The sequence below is a fragment of the Coregonus clupeaformis genome, chromosome 6 (genome assembly GCF_020615455.1).
Source record: "Coregonus clupeaformis isolate EN_2021a chromosome 6, ASM2061545v1, whole genome shotgun sequence".
NCBI lineage: Eukaryota > Metazoa > Chordata > Actinopteri > Salmoniformes > Salmonidae > Coregonus > Coregonus clupeaformis.
The window spans coordinates 35,870,995-35,893,119 of NC_059197.1; the positions used below are offsets into that span (position 1 = coordinate 35,870,995).

A 22,125-nucleotide genomic window follows, 5' to 3' on the forward strand; every position below is an offset into this window, starting at 1 on the left:
AAAGTGGTAGGCCACACAAGCTCACAGAATGGGACCACCGAGTGCTGATTTAAAAATCGTCTGTCCTCGGTTGCAACACCTACTACCGAGTTCCAAACTACCTCTGGAAGCAACGTCAGCACACGAACTGTTCGTTGGGAGCTTCATGAAATGGGTTTCCATGGCCGAGCGGCCGCACACAAGCCTAAGATCACCATGCGCAATGCCAAGCGTCGGCTGGAGGGGTGTAAAGCTCGCCGCCATTGGACTCTGGAGCAGTCGAAACACGTTCTCTGGAGTGATGAATCACGCTTCACCATCTGGCAGTCCAACGGATGAATCTGGGTTTGGCGGATACCAGGAAAACACTACCTGTCCCAATGCCAGAGTGCCAACTGTAAAGTTTGGTGGAGGAGGAATAATGGTCTGGGGCTGTTTTTCATGGTTTGGGTTAGGCCCCTTAGTTCCAGTGAAGGGAAATCTTAATGCTACAGCATACAATGACATTCTAGACAATTTTATGCTTACAACTTTGTGGCAACAGTTTGGGGAAGGCCCTTTCCTGTTTCAGCATGACAATGCCCCTGTGCACAAAGCAAGGTCCATACAGAAATGGTTGTCGAGATTGGTGTGGAAGAACTTGACTGGCCTGCGGAGAGCCCTGACCTCAACCCCATCGAACACCTTTGGGATGAATTGGAACAACGACTGCGAGCCAGAACTAATCACCCAACATCAGTACCCGACCTCACTAATGCTCTTGAGGCTGAATGGAAGCAAGTCCCCGCGGCGATGTTCCAACATTTAGTGGAAAGCTTTCCCAGAAGAGTGGAGGCTGTTATAGCAGCAAAGGGGGGACCGACTCCATATAACGATGACGATGACGTTGTAAAACATTTTATTTTGGTATCACATCAGTTTTTTTTTTTAGGACTCATCTGGAAAATAAAACCGATAAACCGATTTATGCATGTTTTGATTTCAACAAGAAAAACTTTATTGTGTGAAATCACATTATAAACTTTATAAATATATTACAACTCCTGCAGATTATGTATGTAATTTACAAAGAAATCATATTGTGACAACAGAAAGCGTTGTTGTCCGTATATCGTTTTGGGCAATTTAAACCTTATTTGTTGGATTGCTATGTTAAAATAGAAAAATGAATTAGAATAGTCAGAGGGGAATTATGCATGACATTGGAAACAGTTTTGGTCCATTGCTCTTTATAATACAGTGTTAGACTTCACTCCACCCGATTCTGGAATATTCTAATTTCCATCCAGTCTTTGTCACTTTTTAAATATAATTTTAGCAATTCATCACATTTCAGCTTTTAGAGGGAGATGAGTTTCTCTATAATTAAAAGCTATGAGGGTTTTTGCAGTGTAGAAAATCGATGGAGCCATTCTCTGGCTTGAAGAAATATAATACACTGACATTACCATAATGGAAACTGTATCCCATAGAATAAATTAGAGATCAAACTTTTAGAGCAAATTCACTTTTATTTTACTGAATGTATATATTTTTATTACATTTTTATTTTATTCTCAACAGCTAGAATCATATAAAGCATTAGAACCCCGGTGAAAGGATTCCCACATGATAGCCATTGCCAGTCAAACAATCCCTTCCAAGTTAGCACAGTGCATCTTCACCAATCGCTCAAACTTTGTTAAAACCAGCTTTATAAACGGTAGACCAAAAATGTCAATGGCCAACCAATCATGCACCTTCATTCTTATGAATACTGTTAACTCGACACTGATTCATTTTTTAATGGAAAATATATTATGGCTTTAGATTGTGGCTTACATAGCACGTGCTTTGCAGAGGAGGTGGACATCTGGCTACATGGCGCAAATCCTTTCAGGGGGCCCTGAACAATAAAATAAGCAGAGACAAACGTTAGCAGAAGACAACAGTACATAGGCAGACAGAATACATCGTTTTAGCACGACAAGCTGAGAAAACGTAAAGTTCAGATTACATCATATCATAACATCAGGCATGTGCTCGTGACAGATGAAAAAAGTCACATCACCGGTTTGGACTAACGTTGAAGCCCATGCGTAACACAGAAATCGAGAACTGTTTTATAGGTTCCCCAATAGTTTACCTGGCAAACTACTTTCATGTTTTTTGTCCATTTCATCAACCAGAAGCATTGCTTCTAAACAGAAAGAAACTTACTGACAGCTATGGCGTTTGTGTTCTATGTACTGTATTTACTGTAGGTGTTATTACTCTTGAAGTGAGATTCTTACGAATCTTTTTAATAATTTCTTTTTCTTTTTTTCTTTTTCTGTTAGTCCATTACATTGATATTATACTGTCTACTGTAAATGCTGTGTAACATGTCGACTTATTCAATATTACTCTGTTGTGAACTAGTTCTTTAAAAAAAGTATATGTCATTCTCCTTTAACATGCATTACTCTGGCTAAAACAGGACTTGTTTTGATTGGTTGGGCCTGGAAGGGTGTGGCCATGACACGAGACAACCCCAGTCGTGCCCTTTTCTCCGGTGGTTAGTGCACACCACCACCCGAAGGTTTCCTGGAAAACTACAAGCCGCTGACAAAATAAAGAAGAGGAACACGTTGCCTTTTCTGAAAGGGCTACAGAGTGAGAACAGCTTTGTTTCAGCCTTTCATTATTTTGTTTATTATCCTAGCAAAGTTTCGTGTAGTTATTGATACTTTTTTATTCAAAATAAGATCTCAATATTATACATAATTCTCTCTTTTGTTTTTGACTATGTACAGAAGTGCAAAAAAGTCAACCTTCGTCACCTAGGTTTCCCCTCGTTTGTTAGCGGGTTAAGTAAAGAGATCAGACACCTGACCTCAACTACAACGCCCCCTAAGAGTGATCAAATATGCAACTAGGTTTTCAACATGGCCTGACTTCCAGGGAGATTTAAAACATTCAAAACAATAGTTTCTATTTGAAATGAATACAGTAGAAAATTACTTGTTTTATCTACACATCTAAGAACGAGATTTCTTTATAATATTTTCCCCTTTATAAGAGTGACTAGCTACAACCCAGACGATCATTAAAATATTACTCCATGGTCGGTGAGGGTTGTCACAGCAGACCTCATTGTTCTAGTATTTCTTCAATGTCAGATACCCATATAAAATATATTTGTTCAAAGAACTCAAACAGACAAGAAATTAACAAAATTCTTACAGTTCACAGAAAATAACACTACAGTAAATATTCAAATCAGTGTTACATTACATTTCAGAAAACTAAATATGGTATGAAGAACACAAAAACACACACATTACCTAATATTCAGCATCCTAAAAAAGTTACTGGTAAAAATCTAGTAAACCAAAACACCTTTAACTAAATATCCAAAATGTAATCCGTGAATTAAACAAAATGAAATAACACATTCATCTTCTTCCACGACTTAACTCAACAACAAATAAATGTTTTCAGTGAAAGAAAGACATAAGCAACAATCATATACAGCAAGAAAGCTCTGTGTGGTGACACAATAGCATGGGTTAGGCAAGAGGACGATTTGAAATGGCATGTATCAGTTGTTCCCGACCCCGTGGTGTTTTCTAAGGCTTTGGATGAGTAATACAATCAGGTCAAACTTTTCCCAACTCTTTCATACCATCATGCCATCAATCAATATGCTCCAAGAAACACCCACGATGCAATGCAGAAGCAGTTTTTAGAAAACTACTCTGCACTCCCCCACTCGTCAATACATAACTTTATCTTTGATTTTGTCTCCACTAGCCCTCCCCGTCATTTAAAAGAAACACAAGATAAACAAACCTTTGGCTGTATCTATCCAAAAATATACCTACTATCACACATTTAATTGTTTTCACAAGTTCTCTTATATGTCATAGACTATATGCACTGTACTTAATATAAAACAAAAACAAAACAATGAATAAATTGTAATAAAATACGAACAATACCATTTTAAAACTGACATGGCAACTCAACCGTAAGCCACCCTGAAACTCTTTGAAACTTCTCACTCCTCTCGGCGATTTGGTTTATCATGCAACTTTCAACTGTGCTTCATTCTATCATTCCTTTTTTAGAGTCTCCACCACGAGTGAGACCGGGTCCTTACAGAACCAACTAGAGTCTATAGACTATACCCAGAGACAGAGAGGACCGGGTCCTTACAGAACCAACTAGAGTCTATAGACTATACCCAGAGACAGAGAGGACCGGGTCCTTACAGAACCAACTAGAGTCTATAGACTATACCCAGAGACAGAGAGGACCGGGTCCTTACAGAACCAACTAGAGTCTATAGACTATACCCAGAGACAGAGAGGACCGGGTCCTTACAGAACCAACTAGTCTATAGACTATACCCAGAGACAGAGAGGACCGGGTCCTTACAGAACCAACTAGAGTCTATAGACTATACCCAGACACAGAGAGGACCGGGTCCTTACAGAACCAACTAGTCTATAGACTATACCCAGAGACAGAGAAGACCGGGTCCTTACAGAACCAACTAGAGTCTATAGACTATACCCAGAGACAGAGAGGACCGGGTCCTTACAGAACCAACTAGAGTCTATAGACTATACCCAGAGACAGAGAGGACCGGGTCCTTACAGAACCAACTAGAGTCTATAGACTATACCCAGAGACAGAGAGGACCGGGTCCTTACAGAACCAACTAGAGTCTATAGACTATACCCAGAGACAGAGAGGACCGGGTCCTTACAGAACCAACTAGAGTCTATAGACTATACCCAGAGACAGAGAGGACCGGGTCCTTACAGAACCAACTAGTCTATAGACTATACCCAGAGACAGAGAGGACCGGGTCCTTACAGAACCAACTAGAGTCTATAGACTATACCCAGAGACAGAGAGGACCGGGTCCTTACAGAACCAACTAGAGTCTATAGACTATACCCAGAGACAGAGAGGACCGGGTCCTTACAGAACCAACTAGAGTCTATAGACTATACCCAGAGACAGAGAGGACCGGGTCCTTACAGAACCAACTAGAGTCTATAGACTATACCCAGAGACAGAGAGGACCGGGTCCTTACAGAACCAACTAGTCTATAGACTATACCCAGAGACAGAGAGGACCGGGTCCTTACAGAACCAACTAGAGTCTATAGACTATACCCAGAGACAGAGAGGACCGGGTCCTTACAGAACCAACTAGAGTCTATAGACTATACCCAGAGACAGAGAGGACCGGGTCCTTACAGAACCAACTAGAGTCTATAGACTATACCCAGAGACAGAGAGGACCGGGTCCTAACAGAACCAACTAGAGTCTATAGACTATACCCAGAGACAGAGAGGACCGGGTCCTTACAGAACCAACTAGAGTCTATAGACTATACCCAGAGACAGAGAGGACCGGGTCCTTACAGAACCAACTAGTCTATAGAGTATACCCAGAGACAGAGAGGACCGGGTCCTTACAGAACCAACTAGTCTATAGACTATACCCAGAGACAGAGAGGACCGGGTCCTTACAGAACCAACTAGTCTATAGACTATACCCAGAGACAGAGAGCACCAGGTCCTAACAGAACCAAGACTCCTTCTCTGTCTGACTCACACCATGGAATACACTCAAGGCAAGTCAAAAGAAGACCAACAGAAGACCAGAGGTAAATCAGACAACCTAAGGTAGGTAATGCGTACCCAAGAGGCGAAGACCATGAATGGGTAATCTGTTAATGACTACAAACTTTAGGCAAACGTTCAAGGACACTAGAGACACTAGAGACTTTGAATACTTTGTTTTTTAAGCGGGAATGTAAATACATAGAGTCTATGGTACTTTACGTGTAGCTTGCAGCAGATCTAGTAAAGCTGGGATGTGATTTAAAAAACACAAAGGTGTAATAAACTCAAAAAATTCAGCTGTCATTTTGGCACCAAGCCCGCTAACCCATTTCAACCAAGTTTGCCTTGTAAGAACCAAGTCATCTACAAACAAGACATGCACAATTCATTCAGTCTAATATGGCAATTAGTTACTATTCCTGTTAATTCCCCAATTTTTTACATTTTAGACATTTTAGCAGACGCTCTTATCCAGAGCGACTTACAGTTAGTGAGTGCATATATATATATTTTTTCATACTAACAGAACCAACGCCCCCCTCTCATTTAAAATACAACGTGTAAAACTTTGTTTTGTGTAAACCATGAAAAAAAATGATATCAATTAAGGAAAAAAAAAAACCGGGAAACAACACATAAGAGAGTCTTGGTCTGCTGACATACCAAACTAGTGGGCGTGACTATCTCCTCACGTTGACATTCAAAGTGCGTCCGGTGTGTTAATGGATGACGTCTCCACAGACTTAAAGGCTGGCCGTAATGTTCTGTAGATGGCATAGTTCCTCTCCGTAGGAAGGCCCACCAGTGCTGTTGTCTGTATTGGTGTTGTGTAGAATGGACCTCCTAGAGGATCATGCATGTCAGTACCACTACAGTTTACAGGTCAGTTGGAGTCTTCTGGTGTTCTGGATGTTACAGGCTTAGAAATATATCTCCTGTAAAGATTATATTTCCATGGTTACAGGCATGAAGGGTTAACTGCGGAACACCAGCACACTCCAGTTTCATCTGCAGGAGAAAACAATAGAACAGAGGAGAATAGAAAATAATGATTTACAGAAGAATCGAAGAACACTTTAAGAGATTGCATGGCCAATACTGTACATCTGCATGAAAATGAGTCTTACTGTTCTGCTTGAGATGTCTACATCTGGGTCACATACTTGTGACAAGTAAGATGATCTGCAGATATTATTGGAATCTGGGGAAGAACATGAGAGAAGACATAAAAAAAAGAACCTTACTGTAAGTTTAGCTTTTACAACACAACACAACAAAACACTACACTCTCAACTCTCAACGCTTCATTTTCATTTTTCTTACGTCACTTACAGACGGTGCCAAATACACTATGAATCGTATTTTAAATGAACGGCAAACAATATCCATTACAAATAAAACAACACTGACCACTGAGGAGGAAACGATGCCGTCATTTTCCTGAATGTTCGTCAGTGTCTTTAAAAGCCTCAGGGGAATAGTTAGAGGTGTAATCAGTCACCGTGCATCCATCCTCCTCTTCTGATGACCATTCATAACAATTCAATGAGTGGCCATAAGTACCAACATGATGGAGGACACAGCCTAAAGAACAGTACTCTCAAAACACCACCCGGAAGTGACATACTTCCATCACAGGAAGTGGACAGAGGGAGGGGAAGCAGAAGAGGAGCAAACCTGATTGGCTGTTGCGGTTGCAAAGGGAACACTTGTGGCAGAGGAGGTGGCTGCAGACGCAGCGGCGGGCGCAGCACCGTGCATCATGGGTACTTTGGGGAGAGAAAGATCAGACATTCAAATGAACTGTAGCAGGCAGATGTGTTGTTGTATTATAAAGGTTACTGGTTAACTCTCCACTTCTAACCACTTCTAAACCTTAAATACTAGTTTGTTGATGTTGACCATTAGTAAATCATTTGTTTGTGTATTTCTTACTATCTATTACTAATGCCATTTCTAACAGATTCTAAGCTGACCTTTAAATAAGCTGTTAGCTAACAGGGTAACTGAGGTTTGGGAAGAGGGTCAGGATAATGAGTGGGTCAGAATGGGTTATTACAGCAACAAGCTATGTGGCACATCATATGACGGACAAATATTAGCAACGTGACAACATGCGTTCGTACTGCATAGCAGGTGACATTCCATAGGGGGTGACACACTGGGAAACGGGTGAAACAACTAGCCTACAGTAAAACAACATTTCACTACTCATAACATTCTCAAAATGTGCTTCAGAATTACTCATATACTTAATTAATATTTCCATAACTATACACATCTCATAACTGAACCACCATCACCACCACCACCACCACCACCACCACCAATAAGATAATAATACTACAACTAACCCTGTCTGCAACCCACAGTCCGTCCCAGTCCAGTCCAGTCCCACTCTGTCAGGGTATGAAATAGAAGATGAAAAGCTCTGTATTTTTTTCTCCAGCTGTGAATCTAAATGTCAATTATGTGTCATATTCTATTACAAATCATTTCCCTTACAAAATTCTCCTAAATTACATTTTTAAGCACAAATAATGCAACAAAATCAATTGTTTAACTATGGAATCCCTGCTATATATTTAATTGACAGCAGTTAACTCAGTGATACAACACTCTGTACCGCATCTCAATTGTTCACTTCCTATCCATCTATTTTTCGTCATCAGGCACCACCTTGCCAAGTGACAACTAAATCATTCGTATGTATTGCTTTCATTGCGGACACTAGATGGGGAAGGTATTTTCATTTAAATATTTGTATTAATGTGTTTATATTTGTTCATGTTCTTATTATCTTGTGCAGGATTGTGGCACATGTATTTGTAGGTGTAGATAGAACCATCTATCTATCTATCTATCTATCTATCTATCTATCTATCTATCTATCTATCTATCTATCTATCTATCTATCTATCTATCTATCTATCTATCTATCTATCTATCTATCTATCTATCTATCTATCTATCTATCTATCTATCTATCTATCTATCTATCTATCTATCTATCTATCTATCTATCTATCTATCTATCTATCTATCTATCTATCTATCTATCTATCAAGGGAAGGAGACGAGGAGATTAAGTTACTTTGGACTATTGAGATGCCTCCTTGGCCTCAAGAGTGGAAAATGGCCGCCCTGATGGCTTGAGATGGAGTGTGAGGGACTGAAAAGGCTTAAAGGTAATCAGAAAGGAAAGCTTGCACCTACCAACACTTGTTGCAGGTGTCATGCACAATATTGAGCCTGCCCATCATGCATTGCAACAGGAAGTGGATTGGAAAGGGAGACGGGGAGAAGAAATCAACACAAAAAGACAGTGTCATTAGAAGGACACAGTGTTGTTATGGGTACAGAAGGATACAGTACTTTCACCTTTTACTGCAGTAGGCTAAATCGGGGTCACACAGAGTCTTAAACAAATCTACTTTGAACTAAAAGTATATAACACACACACATGGTTATGGGCTTAAAAAAAATAAGTCTCCTGTACCATGTCCGATATCGAGTTGAAATGTATTACATTTTGAGTTTGCATCCCAATATTACACTTTATATATACAGAAGACTGAAATATAACAAAACCGTTTGACATAGAAACACCGGATATCCGGCGTTATTAAAACCAAAAAGTGTATTAATTATGAAATTATGAAAAATATGAATAACATTCCACCGATGAGGCCACTAGGTCATTTGACTGCGGGAAAGGGCTACAAAGCATTACACAGGCGATACAGTGCATTCGGAAAGTATTCAGACCCCTTTACTTTTTACCACATTTTGTTACATTACAGCCTTATTCTGAAATGGATTAAATCGTTTTTGTCCCTCATCATGCTACACACAATACCTCATAATGACAAAGCAAAAACAGGTTTTTTAAAAACGGACATATCACATTTACATAAGTATTCAGACCCTTTACTCTGTACTTTGTTGAAGCACCTTTGGAAGCGATTACAGCCTTGTTTCTTCTTGGGTATGACGCTACAAGCTTGGCACACCTGTATTTGGGGAGTTTCTCCCATTCTTCTCTGCAGATCCTCTCAAGCTCTGTCAGGTGTATCGCTGCACAGTTATTTTCAGGTCTCTCCAGAGATGTTTGATCGGGTTCAAGTCCGGGCTCTGGCTGGGCCAATCAAGGACATTCAGAGACTTGTCCCAAAGCCACTCCTGCGTTGTCTTGGCTGTGTGCTTAGGGTCGTTGTCCTGTTGGAAGGTGAACCTTCGCCCCAGTCTGAGATCCGTAGAGCTCTGGAGCAGGTTTTCATCAAGGATCTCTTTGTACTTTACTGCGTTCCTCTTTCCCTCGATCCTGACTAGTCTCCCAGTCCCTGCCGCTGAAAAACATCCCCACAGCATGATGCTGCCACCACCATGCTTCACCAGGTTTCCTCCAGACGTGACGCTTGGCATTCAGGCCAAAGAGTTCAATATTGGTTTCATCAGACCAGAGAATCTTGTTTCTCATGGTCTGAGAGTCTTTAGGTGCCTTTTGGCAAACTCCAAACGGGCTGTCATGTTCCTTTTACTGAGGAGTGGCTTCCGTCTGGCCACTCTACACTAAAGGCCTGATTGGTGGAGTCCTGTAGAGATGGTTGTCCTTCTGGAACGTTCTCCACAGAGGAACTCTGGAGATCTGTCAGAGTGACCCTTCTCCCCCGATTGCTCAGTTTGTCCGGGCGGCCAGCTCTAGGAAGAGTCTTGGTGGTTCCAAACTTCTTCCATTTAAGAATGATGGAGGCCACTGTGTTCTTGGGGAACTTCAATGCTGTAGACATGTTTTGGTACCCTTCCCCAGATCTGTGCCTCTACACAGTCCTGTCTCGGACCTCCACGGACAATTCCTTCGACCTCACGGCTTGGTTTTTGCTCTGACATGCACTGTCAACTGTGGGACCTTATATAGACAGGTGTGTGCCTTTCCAAATCATGTCCAATCAATTGAATTTACCACAGGTGGACTCCAATCAAGTTGTAGAAACATCTCAAGGATGATCAATGGAAAAAGGATGCACCTGAGCTCAATTTCTAGTCTCATAGCAAATGGTCTGAATAGTTATTTACATTTCTAAAAACCTGTTTTTGCTCTGCCATTATGGAGTAGTGTGCGTAGATTGATGAGGACATTATTTTATTTAATCCATTTTAGAATATGGCTGTAACGTAACTAAATCTGGAAAAGGCAAGGGGTCCGAATGCAGTGACTGCAGTGAATAAAGACAGATTTAAGTTGCATCTCCAGTGCCTTGCAAAAGTATTCAGCCCCCTTGGCGTTTTTCCTATTTTGTTGCATTACAACCTGTAATTTAAATGGATTTTTATTTGGATTTCATGTAATGGACATACACAAATAGTCCAAATTGTTGAAGTGAAATGAAAAAAATTACTTGTTTCAGAAAATTCTACAAAATAGATAACGGAAAAGTGGTGCATGCATATGTATTCACCCCCTTTGCTATGAAGCCCCTAAATAAGATCTGGTGCAACCAATTACCTTCAGAAGTCACATAATTAATTAAATAAAGTCCACCTGTGTGCAATCTAAGTGTCACATGATCTCAGTATATATACACCTGTTCTGAAAGGCCCCAGAGTCTGCAACACCAATAAGCAAGGGGCAACACCAAGCAAGCGGCACCATGAAGACCAAGGAGCTCTCCAAACAGGTCAGGGACAAAGTTGTGGAGAAGTACAGATCTGGGTTGGATTATAAAAAAATATCCGAAACTTTGAACATCCCACAGAGCACCATTCAATCCATTATCAAAAGATGGAAAGAATATGGCACCACAACAAATCTGCCAAGAGAGGGCCGCCCACCAAAACTCACGGACCAGGCAAGGAGGGCATTAATCAGAGAGGCAACAAAGAGACCAAAGATAACCCCGAAGGAGCTGCAAAGCTCCACAGCGGAGACTGGAGTATCTGTCCATAGGACCACTTTAAGCCGTACACTCCAAAGAGCTGGGCTTTACGGAAGAGTGGCCAGAAAAAAAGCCATTGCTTAAAGACAAAAATAAGCAAACACGTTTGGTGTTTGCCAAAAGGCATGTGGTAGACTCCCCAAACATATGGAAGAAGGTACTCTGGTCAGATGAGACAAAAATTGAGCTTTTTGGCCATCAAGGAAAAAGCTATGTCTGACGCAAACCCAACACCTCTCATCACCCCGAGAACACCATCCCCACAGTGAAGCATGGTGGTGGCAGCATCATGCTGTGGGGATGTTTTTCATCGACAGGGACTGGGAAACTGGTCAGAATTGAAGGAATGATAAATATAGGGAAATTCTTGAGGGAAACCTGTTTCAGTCTTCCAGAGATTTGAGAATGGGATGGAGGTTCACCTTCCAGGAGGACAATGACCCTAAGCATACTGCTAAAGCAACACTTGAATGGTTTAAGAGGAAACATTTCAGTGTTTTGGAATGGCCTAGTCAAAGCCCAGACCTCAATCCAATTGAGAATCTGTGGTATGACTTAAAGATTGCTGTACACCAGCAGAACCCATCCAACTTGAAGGAGCTGGAGTAGTTTAGCCTTGAAGAACGGGCAGAAATCCCAGTGGCTAGATGTGCCAAGCTTATAGAGACATACCCCAAGAGACTTGCAGCTGTAATTGCTGCAAAAGGTGGCTTTACAAAGTATTGACTTGGGGGGGTGAATAGTTATGCACGCTCAAGTTCTCTGTTTTTTTTGTCTTATTTCTTGTTTGTTTCACAATAAAAAATATTTTGCATCTTCAAAGTTGTAGGCATGTTTTGTAAATCAAATGATACAAATCCCCCAAAAATCAATTTTAATTCCAGGTTATAAGGCAACAAAATAGAAAAAATGCCAAGGGGGGTGAATACTTTCGCAAGCCACTGCTGTACCATTAATCATTCATTAATGATAATCATAACTGTTAATGTGGGTCACTCATTACAGATAGAATCGTGGTCGGTACTAAATGCACACAAACATACAGAGAGCTAAAGTGTAAAGAACACAGAGATGTTATGTGTGTTGATGTGTTCATCAGTAGCTAAAAGTAGGTTTAGCACCAGTCGTCCAGAGCAAAATATACGTCTAAAACGGAAAAAGCTTAATGACCAGTCTCATCAGCCAATAACTTTCCAAGATCAATTATGTGCCAGGGTAAATAGGAAACTGGCTATCTTGCAATTCTAGTAATCTAAAGGTTGTTGGCCCAGAGTGGTTATGGACGAGCTGCCTCTAGTTCTCTCAGTGTGGACTTGGATTTCTGTGGTTTGACAGCAGGGATTGAATGGGAACAGAAATCGTATTGGTTCTTTCTAAAACACCAGCCCACTTTTTAACTTGAGGCTCCCATTGTTAGCCAAATAAAGATCATTCTAGGTTAAAAATAGACCAGCCCATCTGGCATTTGCTAGAACTGTCCGATAGCCAGCCAGTCCATCTCTGTCTGACTGTCCAATAATGGGTGAGGAGGTGTAGACTAACACTCACTGGACCCTCACTGGTGTTTGTGGGTCGGACCAGGGTGGTGCCAGTGTTCTCAGACTGGTGTGTTTGTGTTCATGTTTCAACTTGTCGTTGCATTCAGAGGGATACTGCAACATGAATGAATGTCGAATCAGAACTATGTGTGCTGTGCAGGACCAAAGCCAGAGGTTTTATGGGTAAGGAGCCCGAAGCCAGAGGTTTTATGGGTAAGGTGCCTGAAGCCAGAGGTTTTATGGGTAAGGAGGCTTCAGCCAGAGGTTTTATGGGTAAGGTGCCTGAAACCAGAGGTGTTATGGGTAAGGAGCCCGAAGCCAGAGGTTTTATGGGTAAGGAGCCCGAAGCCAGAGGTTTTATGGGTAAGGTGCCTGAAGCCAGAGGTTTTATGGGTAAGGTGCCTGAAACCAGAGGTGTTATGGGTAAGGAGCCTGAAACCAGAGGTGTTATGGGTAAGGAGCCTGAAACCATAGGTGTTATGGGTAAGGAGCCAGAAGCCAGAGGTTTTATGGGTAAGGAGCCTGAAGCCAGAGGTTTTATGGGTAAGGAGCCTGAAGCCAGAGGTTTTATGGGTAAGGAGCCTGAAGCCAGAGGTGTTATGGGTAAGGTGCCTGAAGCCAGAGGATTTATGGGTAAGGAGCCTGAAGCCAGAGGTGTTATGGGTAAGGAGCCTGAAACCAGAGGTGTTATGGGTAAGGAGCCTGAAACCAGAGGTTTTATGGGTAAGGAGCCTGAAGCCAGAGGTGTTATGGGTAAGGAGCCTGAAACCAGAGGTGTTATGGGTAAGGAGCCTGAAACCAGAGGTGTTATGGGTAAGGAGCCTGAAATCAGAGGTTTTATGGGTAAGGTTTGAGGTTTGTGAATGGAGGTCAGCAGCATCAGATTTGACTTCAGGGGTCGTGTTGAGTTGAGAGTTGAGAGGTGAAAGGTGAGGGGTCAAGGCCTACCTGACGGGATGAACTGCTGCTGAAACTGCATGTTGGCCAGGGCCTGCTGGTACTGTTGGTACTGGAACATGCCAGCGGCGTTGAACATGGCGGTGGCACCGTTGGCTTTCTCAAGTATGGGTCTCTTTGGTAATGGAGGTAAAACAGGTGGGAGCCCCTGATAGAGGGACCCAATGGAGGGGAAAACAGAAAACGATGTGGTGGTGGTGGAGGTGGTGGTGGTGGAGGTGGTGGTGGTGGAGGTGGAGGTGGTGGTGGAGGTGGTGGTGGAGGTGGTGGTGGTGGAGGTGGTGGTGGTGGTGGTGGTGGTGGAGGTGGTGGTGGTGGTGGTGGTGGAGGTGGTGGTGGTGGAGGTGGTGGTGGTGGAGGTGGTGGTGGTGGTGGTGGAGTTGGTGGTGGTGGTGGTGGAGGTGGAGGTGTTGGTGGTGGTGGTGGAGGTGGAGGTGGTGGTGGTGGTGGTGGAGGTGGTAGAATCAAAGACAGAGAGAAGAAATATTTTCATTAGAAGATAAAGGCATCTCTATGTAGCAATACTTTTGATTTAAAAAATAAGCAAGTCTTTCTATAGCAAGACAGTGGTCTATGCTACTCTAGTTCTATAGCAAGACAGTGGTCTATGCTACACTAGTCATATAGCAAGACAGTGGTCTATGCTACACTAGTCCTTCTAAAGAAAGACAGTGGTGCTGGTCTGTGAATTGTGACAACTAGTGATGACAATAAAACTAGTTACCAACACACAGACAATATACACAGAAATAATGTAGTACTGTAAAATATAAATAATGCAAAAGTAAACCAGCTTTTGTAACACATAATTGATAACATATTAGGAGCTCTGCAAAATAATGCTAATAATAATTGTCCTAGTATTAAGGAGTCAACATAAATGATGTTAACAGAGAAAAGCTGCACTGCTAGCTCCATGATTAACAGGAAAAGCCTTGTTGCTAGCTCCATGATTAACAGTAGAAGCCTTGTTGCTAGCTCCATGATTAACAGTAGAAGCCTTGTTGCTAGCTCCATGATTAACAGTAGAAGCCTTGTTGCTAGCTCCATGATTAACAGGAAAAGCCTTGTTGCTAGCTCCATGATTAACAGTAGAAGCCTTGTTGCTAGCTCCATGATTAACAGTAGAAGCCTTGTTGCTAGCTCCATGATTAACAGTAGAAGCCTTGTTGCTAGCTCCATGATTAACAGTAGAAGCCTTGTTGCTAGCTCCATGATTAACAGTAGAAGCCTTGTTGCTAGCTCCATGATTAACAGGAAAAGCCTTGTTGCTAGCTCCATGATTAACAGTAGAAGCCTTGTTGCTAGCTCCATGATTAACAGTAGAAGCCTTGTTGCTAGCTCCATGATTAACAGGAAAAGCCTTGTTGCTAGCTCCATGATTAACAGGGAAAGCCTTGTTGCTAGCTCCATGATTAACAGTAGAAGCCTTGTTGCTAGCTCCATGATTAACAGTAGAAGCCTTGTTGCTAGCTCCATGATTAACAGTAGAAGCCTTGTTGCTAGCTCCATGATTAACAGTAGAAGCCTTGTTGCTAGCTCCATGATTAACAGTAGAAGCCTTGTTGCTAGCTCCATGATTAACAGTAGAAGCCTTGTTGCTAGCTCCATGATTAACAGGAAAAGCCTTGTTGCTAGCTCCATGATTAACAGTAGAAGCCTTGTTGCTAGCTCCATGATTAACAGTAGAAGCCTTGTTGCTAGCTCCATGATTAACAGTAGAAGCCTTGTTGCTAGCTCCATGATTAACAGTAGAAGCCTTGTTGCTAGCTCCATGATTAACAGTAGAAGCCTTGTTGCTAGCTCCATGATTAACAGTAGAAGCCTTGTTGCTAGCTCCATGATTAACAGGAAAAGCCTTGTTGCTAGCTCCATGATTAACAGGAAAAGCCTTGTTCATTCTGATGTCTCTCTACAAGCCCACACATGCAAAACTGGAAATAATAAGAAAATATATCATAATTGTGCAAGATATTTATACTTGAATACTACTGAATAGACACTAATCATGCTTTTAGCTACTGCATTAACTAAATTAACTCCAGATAGAAGTTCAAACCATGTTATTAAGGATGGAGAGACGAGCGGGAATGAACTGACTGTAGACAGTATTTTAGTAAAGCTGCTTAGACACTGTAAGTGTTTTGCCAATCCCGCCCCATTCCCTCGTTGACATAGAGATGGAATGGTAATGTAAAGGGATATTTAGGTGAATTAACTGGGTACCAGTATACCACAATCAATTCATCACCCCATCAATTAAACATTTAGTAAACAGTAATGCCACAATCAATTAATTACCCCATCAATGAAATGGTTAATAAACAATAACAAACTAAGATGTATTTAGTTAGAATCCAGTATAACAGAGCTGCATGCCAAGCTAAAAGGTGAAAGGTCATAGTACCAGGTCAAAGGTTGCGTCGAGGGGTCGCTTCAGTGATTTGACAGCCGACTGAGTCTTAATTAGCAGGCAGCGAGCACAAGGTGGCAATGGGCCAATGGGGTTCAAGCGCATTAACATAAACCAGCAAGCAGAGGTGCATCATGGACGCAGCAGTGCAGTGTGGGTTGGTGAGAAAAAAACAACAACAAAACAAAAAAACAAAAAAACAACAAATCATTGGAATGCAATATACAACAAATAACATGGCTAGAGGATGTTACTGTAAACACTATAGCCTTGACATCATTAATGGCTGTAGGGTTGTTACTGTAAACACTAGGGCCTTGACATCATTAATGGCTGTAGGGTTGTTACTGTAAACACTAGGGCCTTGGCATCATTAATGGCTGTAGGGTTGTTACTGTAAACACTATGGCCTTGACATCATTAATGGCTGTAGGGTTGTTACTGTAAACACTATGTGCTTGACATCATTAATGGCTGTAAGGTTGTTACTGTAAACACTAGGTCCTTGACATCATTAATGGCTGTACGGTTGTTACTGTAAACACTATGGCCTTGACATCATTCATGGCTGTAGGGTTGTTACTGTAAACACTATGGCCTTGACATCGTTAATGGATATATGGTAGTTACTGTAAACACTATGGGCTTGACATTATTCATGGATTGGGTTGTTACTGTAAACACTATAGCCTTGACATCATTAATGGCTGTAGGGCTGTTATTGTAAACACTATGGGCTTGACATTATTCATGAATATATGGTTGTTACTGTAAACACTATAGCCTTGACATCATTAATGGCTGTAGGGCTGTTACTGTAAACACTATGGGCTTGACATTATTCATGGATATAGGGTTGTTACTGTAAACACTATAGCCTTGACATCATTCATGGCTGTAGGGCTGTTACTGTAAACACTATGGGCTTGACATTATTCATGGATATAGGGTTGTTACTGTAAACACTATAGCCTTGACATCATTCATGGCTGTAGGGCTGTTACTGTAAACACTATGGGCTTGACATCATTAATGTACTGTACTGAGACTCTGGTGGTGGTCGTCGTCGTCGGGTGAGGTTTTGTCTCTCTCTGGCGGGAGGTAAGCTTGGTTTATATGGCTTATATGGTGTAGAGTAAAGCTTAAACTATGTAGTTAGATTGTAGTTAGGTATTGTAGGTAGTTATCGTGGGTTATTGTATGTAATTATTGTAGGTATTGTATTCGGTGAAGCACGAGGCTAGCTAACCCACTACCTGGACAATTAGCGGGTAGCTACTGGTAACTATTAGCAACTGTGGATAGTTGTTTCACGCTTGAGAGTGCCTGTAATTACGCCAGCTAGCTGCCTACAATAATGACATACAATAATGCCTACCATTCAGCTGTTTTTCTAACCTCATTGTCAGTAGCTACTGTGCTCGAAATGTAGCTAGCTTGTTGCTACCTGGATAGCTAACTAAACAATAGCTGGAACGACCTAGTGAACAGACGCGAACTGGCTGAGTCAATTCAGTGGCTAGCTTTGCACTTGGCTAGCTAACAGTAGCTGCTAGGGGTAAGTTAAAACCTACATTTGTGTTTTGTTTTTTACATACTGGTAGCCAGAGTCATTCAAGGGAATTCGGGACATGGGTGACTAGTTAACGTTAGCTTGGCTCTCTCTGTGTGTTCGTGCCGTGGGTGGAGGGTTTTTTCGTTGGCAGAAAGCAATGGCTAGCTAGTATGCTAACTATTCTAGCTAACTAACTGGCTGAATAAGTTGACGACGGACTCTCTCAAGCTGTCGGGACTAACCCACAACGTTAGACACGGACACGTATGATCTGCTTGGCGTGTTGACACACTGGTGGTTTGTTGTGGCCGAGTATTGGTGCTAAACCGTGTTGTTGGAGGCTGGCATGCTAGTTGGCTGTGGCGTCATAGGATTCGGTGCCCTGGACGGTTTTTCACGGAAGAATACTGTACCAAGTTAGCTAGCTGAATAAACTAAGTTAGTCTATTTCTAGAAAACATTGAACTGCTGTAGTTTACATCAATGATAGTTTCTGAGGTGGATGTTGGGAGAGTTATATTTGGGTGTTTCAGTGAAACGTAAGTGAGGGAGGCCCCGCTCTCTCGCTTTCCCAGATGTTTAGTTCATTTCATTCCGATCTCCTTTCCATTATTGTAGCCATTTTCTGTAGCCTGTCAACTATGCCTCTGTCTATCCCTGTTCTCTCCTCTCCGCACAGGCTATACAAACGCCTCACACCGTGTGGCTGCTGCCTCTCTAACCTGGTGGTCCCTGCACGCACGACCCACATGGAGTTCCAGGTCTCCGGCAGCCTCTGGAACTGCCGTTCTGCGGCCAACAAGGCAGAGTTCATCTCAGCCTGTGCTACCCTCCAGTCCCTCGACTTCTTGGCGCTGATGGAAACATGGATTACCACTGAAAACACTGCTACTCCTACTGCTCTCTCCTCGCATACCCCGAGAGCATCTGGTCAGTGGGGTGGTGGCACAGGAATCCTCATCTCTCCCAAGTGGACATTCTCTATTTTTCCCCTGACCCATCTGTCTATCTCCTCATTTGAATTCCATGCTGTCACAGTCACTAGCCCATTCAAGCTTAACATCCTTGTCATTGATCGCCCTCCAGGTTCCCTTGGAGAGTTCATCAATGGGCTTGACGCCTTGATAAGTTCCTTTCCTGAAGATGGCTCACCCCTCACAGTTCTGGGTGACTTTAACCTCCCTACGTCTACCTTTGACTCATTTCTCTCTGCCTCCTTCTTTCCACTCCTCTCCTCTTTTGACCTCACCCTCTCACCGTCCCCCCCTACTCACAAGGCAGGCAATACGCTTGACCTCATCTTTACTAGATGCTGTTCTTCTACTAATCTCACTGCAACTCCCCTCCATGTCTCCGACCACTACTTTGTATCCTTTTCTCTCTCGCTCTCCTCCAACACTACTCACTCTGCCCCTACTCAGATGGTAATGCGCCGTCGCAACCTTCGCTCTCTCTCTCCCGCTACTCTCTCCTCTTCCATCCTATCATCTCTTCCCTCTGCTCATTCCTTCTCCCTCCAATCTCCTGATTCTGCCTCCTCAACCCTCCTCTCCTCCCTTTCTGCATCCTTTGACTCTCTATGTCCCCTATCCTCCCGGCCAGCTCGGTCCTCCGCTCCTGCTCCGTGGCTTGACGACTCATTGCGAGCTCACAGAACAGGGCTCCGGGCAGCTGAGCGGAAATGGAGGAAAACTAGACTCCCTGCGGACCTGGCATCTTTTCACTCCCTCCTCTCTACATTTTCTTCCTCTGTTTCTGCTGCTAAAGCCACTTTCTACCACTCTAAATTCCAAGCATCTGCCTCTAACCCTAGGAAGCTCTTTGCCACCTTCTCCTCCCTGCTGAATCCTCCCCCCTCCCTCTCTGTGGATGACTTCGTCAACCATTTTGAAAAGAAGGTTGACGACATCCGATCCTCGTTTGTTAAGTCAAATGACACTGCTGGTCCTGCTCACACTGCCCTACCCTATGCTTTGACTTCTTTCTCCCCTCTCTCTCCAGATGAAATCTTGCGACTTGTGACAGCCGGCCGCCCAATAACCTGCCCGCTTGACCCTATCCCCTCCTCTCTTCTCCAGACCATCTCTGGTGATCTTCTCCCTTACCTCACCTCGCTCATCAACTCATCCTTGAGTTGTCCCTTCCATCTTCAAGAGAGCGAGAGTTGCACCCCTTCTCAAAAAACCTACACTCGATCCCTCTGATGTCAACAACTACAGACCTTCTTTCTTTTCTCTCCAAAACTCTTGAGCGTGCCGTCTTTAGCCAACTCTCTTGCTATCTCTCTCAGAATGACCTTCTTGCACCAAACCAGTCAGGTTTCAAGACTGGTCATTCAACTGAGACTGCTCTTCTCTGTATCACGGAGGCTCTCCGCACTGCTAAAGCTAACTCTCTCTCCTATGATCTTGTCCTTCTAGACCTGTCTGCTGCCTTTGATACTGTGAACCATCAGATCCTCCTCTCCACCCTCTCCGAGCTGGGCATCTCCGGCGTGGCTCACTCTTGGATTGCGTCCTACCTGACCGGTCGCTCCGACCAAGTGGCGTGGCGAGAATCTGTCTCCGCACCACGTGCTCTCACCACTGGTGTCCCCCAGGGCTCAGTTCTAGGCCCTCTCCTATTCTCGCTATACACCAAGTCACTTGGCTCTGTCATATCCTCACATGGCCTCTCCTATCATTGCTACGCAGACGACACACAACTAATCTTCTCCTTTCCCACTTCTGATAACCAGGTGGCGAATCGCATCTCTGCATGTCTGGCAGACATATCAGTGTCGATGACGGATCACCACCTCAAGCTGAACCTCGGCAAGACTATGCTGCTCTTCCTCCCGGGGAAGGGCTGCCCGTTCCATGATCTCGCCATCACGGTTGACAACTCCATTGTGTCCTCCTCCCAGAGTGCAAAGAGCCTTGGCGTGACCCTGGACAACACCCTGTCGTTCTCCGCTAACATAAAGGCGGTGACCCGATCCTGTAGGTTCATGCTGTACAATATTCGGAGAGTACGACCCTGCCTTACACAGGATGGGGCACAGGTCCTAATCCAGGCACTTGTCATCTCCCGTCTGGATTACTGCAACTCGCTGTTTGCTGGGCTCCCTGCCTGTGCATACAACTCATCCAGAATGCCGCAGCCCGTCTGGTGTTCAACCTTCCCAAGTTCTCTCACGTCACCCAGCTCCTCCGCACACTCCACTGGCTTCCAGTTGAAGCTCCCATCTGCTACAAGACCATGGTGCTTGCCTACGGAGCTGTGAGGGGAACGGCACCTCCGTACCTTCAGGCTCTCATCAGTCCCTACACCCAAACGAGGGCATTGCGTTCTTCCACCTCTGGCCTGCTGGCCCCCCTACCTCTGCGGAAGCACAGTTCCCGCTCAGCCCAGTCAAAACTGTTCGCTGCTCTGGCAGCCAAATGGTGGAACAAGCTCCCTCACGACGCCAGGACAGCGGAGTCACTCACCACCTTCCGGAGACACTTGAAACCCCACCTCTTTAAGGAATACCTGGGATAGTATAAAGTAATCCTTCTACCCCCCCTTACCCCACCCCAAAGAAAGAAAAAAAAAACATATTGTAAAGTGGTTATCCCACTGGCTTTAAGGTGAATGCACCAATTTGTAAGTCGCTCTGGATAAGAGCCTCTGCTAAATGACATAAATGTAAAATGTAAATGTAATGTAGGGTTGTTACTGTAAACACTATGTGCTTGACATCATTAATGGCTGTAGGGTTGTTACTGTAAACACTATGTCCTTGACATCATTTATGGATATATGGTTGTTACTGTAAACACTATGTGCTTGACATTATTAATGGCTGTAGGTTTGTTACTGTAAACACTATGTCCTTGACATCATTAATGGCTGTGGGGTTGTTACTGTAAACACTATGGGCTTGACATCATTAATGGCTGTAGGGTTGTTACTGTAAACACTATGGCCTTGACATCATTAATGGCTGTAGGGTTGTTACTGTAAACACTATGTCCTTGACATCATTTATGGATATATGGTTGTTACTGTAAACACTATGTCCTTGACATCATTAATGGATATATGGTTGTTACTGTAAACACTATGTGCTTGACATAATTTACCGACACACAGGATTGTTGCTTTGCTTGCTATTCC

General features: G+C 43.2%; 1 protein-coding gene across 1 annotated transcript in view; it reads right to left on the minus strand.

The window, feature by feature from the left end:
• Positions 1-1,481: 1,481 nt before the first annotated feature.
• Positions 1,482-22,125, minus strand: part of LOC123489997 (muscleblind-like protein 1) — a 92,735-nt gene continuing 72,091 nt past the window's right edge. The window contains exons 5-10 of the mRNA XM_045220261.1: positions 14,009-14,165; positions 8,803-8,838; positions 7,941-7,985; positions 7,264-7,355; positions 6,714-6,787; positions 1,482-6,594 (exon numbers count right to left, since the gene is read on the minus strand). Of these exons, the coding sequence (XP_045076196.1) occupies positions 6,731-6,787; positions 7,264-7,355; positions 7,941-7,985; positions 8,803-8,838; positions 14,009-14,165 (387 nt within the window). The 3' untranslated portion in view covers positions 1,482-6,594; positions 6,714-6,730. The remainder of the gene's footprint in view (positions 6,595-6,713; positions 6,788-7,263; positions 7,356-7,940; positions 7,986-8,802; positions 8,839-14,008; positions 14,166-22,125) is intronic.